Raw genomic sequence first — 3265 nt, forward strand, 5'->3', positions numbered from 1 at the left:
CCTGTTCTTCAGGAGTATATCTGTCAACAGCGGTGCTGTCGCTACGGTACCCGTTACACGTCCCCCCGTTCTCCCCACAGATGTAGTTGAGCTCGGTGATCTTTGGATTAGTAGTGCACATGGCCGCCTGCGTGCAGTGCCTGTCACTTCCATGTAGATCTTTCTGCAGACTCGCTGTAGTTCACGCAGGGTCCAAAATTAACACCAGCCAGGAGCCAAAATGCTGATAATATGGTGAGAAAAGCAAAGTGTGGCCTGGTAAGTAGCTTGAAGTTACAGGCCTTTAATCACTTCTTTTTTTTTTTAATTGTTATTTTTTGTTTTTCTAATCCTTCCCAGTTGAGACTTTATGATCCTCCCTTCCCACCATCTTACTCCTTGATAGTAGTAAATGGGATACGGTCACCGTAGTAACCAGGAGGTTAATTTGCCACTAGGTGTTTGGAGGCTTTTGGTGTTTTCAGGCTGCTTGAAATCCTTGAAAATGCTTGAATTTCAACTGGATGTTTTCAAGGTTGGGGAAAGTGCTTATTTTTTTTTCTTTTTTTAAAGTCCATTTAAGTGCTTGATATTCAAACTGCCCAGTTTAGTAATATTTTCCAATCTAAAACTCTAAATTTGGAAAACGTTATTTACAGTTGAAATCAGGTATTTTCATTGAGATACAAATGAAACTTTTTAAATCAGACAAAAGTTTTCTTATTTTTAGTTAATTAGAATTAGAAAATTATTTCTATTTGCTAAATGTCAGGAAACTTGGCAAAAATATTTGGTCACTTTTTTGTCTGTTATGTTTAAGCAAAAGTCATTTACCTTAGGATTTAAGGTTTTTAATATAATGAATATTTATTATTCCTAATGACTCAATAACATGTTGATCTGTGTAATTGAAACAAAGGTCATAGTTCAACAACTTTATTGAAGTTGAGGGATTTTTTTTGCGTTAAATTAGTGTTTTGATCTCATCAGTCAGCTCAACAGGGTAAGTGAGAGATCCATTTCAAAATAAAATTTTGTTATATTGTAGTTCACTTTGTCCTGGATGCAGAACGTAGAACACGATCACAAGACGGTGTTAACAACTGTAAGAAATTGTGTTGTATAAAAGCGAATTGAAACTGGAGATAAAAACAATACAAATGAACAAAAAAAGGACAAAGTGCAGTGATGGAAACATTTGACAACTTAACTTGAAAATCTTGAGTTTTACTGTGGGGAAAAATGTACGAACCCGGATGTAGGGTCTAACCGAGCAGCTTCATTAGAGAGGAAACCTCATTTTTAAAAGCTGCATATTTAGTTTAACGTAATGTCTTCAGAAGGCTGACATAAGAAGACCTCTTTTGTCAAACTCTCAAGTACGAGTGGTTTGTGTTGCATTTTCTGTCACTGGTTCACTGGTTTTGATCTCATCAGCAGGAGTCTTGACGTTCACGTAACAATCAAACACACCGGATTATAACACCTTTCATCCATGTGATCCTCTAATGCTGCTCGCCTGTGTGACTTCCTGTCTGCAGTGCCCTTAAAGACAGCCGCTTCCCCCCTATGACAAGGGATGAGCTGCCTCGCCTCTTCTGCTCAGTGTCTCTTCTCACCAACTTTGAAGACGTCGGTGATTATCTCGACTGGGAGGTGAGCGCTTCACAAAGCAGTCGGGTCCCGTTTGGGAAGGGTTTTTTTTTTTTTTTTTTTATCTGAAGCCGCCATGCTAATTACTTGAAGTTATTCTGCGGGGAAGTCTTGTGAAATACCAAAAAAAAAAAAAAGCTGAAAGTAATATGCATTACCATTGTGTTTGTCATGCTCCTTAGCAAGTCTAAAGAAGCTAGTGGTCGGGGTTTATGGGCAGGTGGACGGACCCAAATAAGACAATTTGAGAAAACTTGTTTGAAGCTGAGAAAGATTTTACACTGGGAAGGCTTAGATCAAATTAAATCAATGTGTTGCTGGCCCAGTCCAAGTCCAGACATAAATCAACTTGAAAAGCTGTGTGGCACTTCCTGTCTAATAAAGAAGCTGAACTGTGCCGGGAAGAAGAATCGACTGTTTGTGTGGATGTGCAAAGGTGGTAGAGATCTCAAAAGACTCCCAGCTTTAATCATAATGAAATGTGGCTGTAAAAAGTGCTGCACGCCACACTTTTCAGATTGTTGCTTTTAAAAAGTTTACAAACTTATCTTCACCTCTGTTGCATCCGCTGAGGGTCATTGGTGTAAGGTGATGAAGTTCAAAGGAACCGTACGAATACTTAAGGAAGTTAATCATCATCTTAAATTAGCTTAGGTGCTAACACATTTATAGTCATTTCCATTCATAAAACCGCCTCTAATCAGTTGTTCAGAATTTGTTTTACAAGTCTAAAGCAGACATAAAGCAACTCTGACTTTGTAGCGCAACGTTCTCTTTGTGTTTGGCTCCTCTCTTTGCTTTTAGGTGGGTGTTCATGGTATAAGAATAGAGTTTTTCAATGAAAAAGGATCAAAGCGCACCGCCACCTACCTGCCAGAGGTTGCAAAGGAGCAAGGTGAGCATTTCTGTGCCGTCAACTGAACAGCCTCTCCTGCCTTCAAACAAACTTCTGTCAAAAGAATTGCACTGTTACATTTTTAATTATTATTTTTTTATGATTCTAGGTTGGGACCACATTCAAACCATAGATTCCTTACTACGAAAGGGAGGTTACAAAGCTCCCATCACAAATGACTTCAGGAAGACCATTAAGTTAACCAGGTATAGTTGGTTCTGTTTCATCAGTATTTGAGTGTGTTGGTGTCATTCCCTACCATAGCAACACATTTTCACCTACATACCTGTTTGCTAACAGTAGAAACTTAAATCTAGCCAAATAAAGATGCACAGCGAAATGGAAAATCGCACTTTTATTTTTAAATAATTTAATTTAATCATAATAAGCAAGACTTTAAAAATCCAGTGACTTAATAAACAAAAAAACAAGCACATCAATTCTTCTAGACCAGATAAACTGGAAAGAATTTACCCAAAAAATTAGGAAACAGTTTTTAAGACAAAAAATGTGCCACTTTGTTTCATTAAAATTGTTGCTGAGCGTATACAACAAATTCACAGCATTAAATTGGGAAAAACAGTATTGACTTTCTAATGCCTACGATTGAGATGACTTAAGATTTCACCAAAAACCCTGAGAAGTTTGGGAGGAAAGAATCTGGTGGTGAGTAACGGGGCATCCGTGCGTTCTTGAAAAGTCTTAAATGTATGTATTTAAAATTAAGGCCTTAAAATG

At 37.8% G+C, this 3265-nt stretch overlaps 1 protein-coding gene across 1 annotated transcript in view; it reads left to right on the forward strand.

Annotated features, from left to right (window-relative positions):
* ammecr1 (AMMECR nuclear protein 1) overlaps positions 1-3265 on the forward strand; it is a 42215-nt gene that overhangs the window by 25851 nt on the left and 13099 nt on the right. Inside the window, exons 3-5 of the mRNA XM_015031972.1 lie at positions 1521-1635; positions 2437-2527; positions 2637-2733. Coding sequence (XP_014887458.1) covers positions 1521-1635; positions 2437-2527; positions 2637-2733 — 303 coding nt within the window. The remainder of the gene's footprint in view (positions 1-1520; positions 1636-2436; positions 2528-2636; positions 2734-3265) is intronic.

Source organism: Poecilia latipinna, unplaced genomic scaffold, assembly GCF_001443285.1.
Source record: "Poecilia latipinna isolate Pla-1442-1.1 unplaced genomic scaffold, P_latipinna-1.0 Scaffold225, whole genome shotgun sequence".
In the NCBI taxonomy this organism is placed as follows: Eukaryota; Metazoa; Chordata; class Actinopteri; order Cyprinodontiformes; family Poeciliidae; genus Poecilia; species Poecilia latipinna.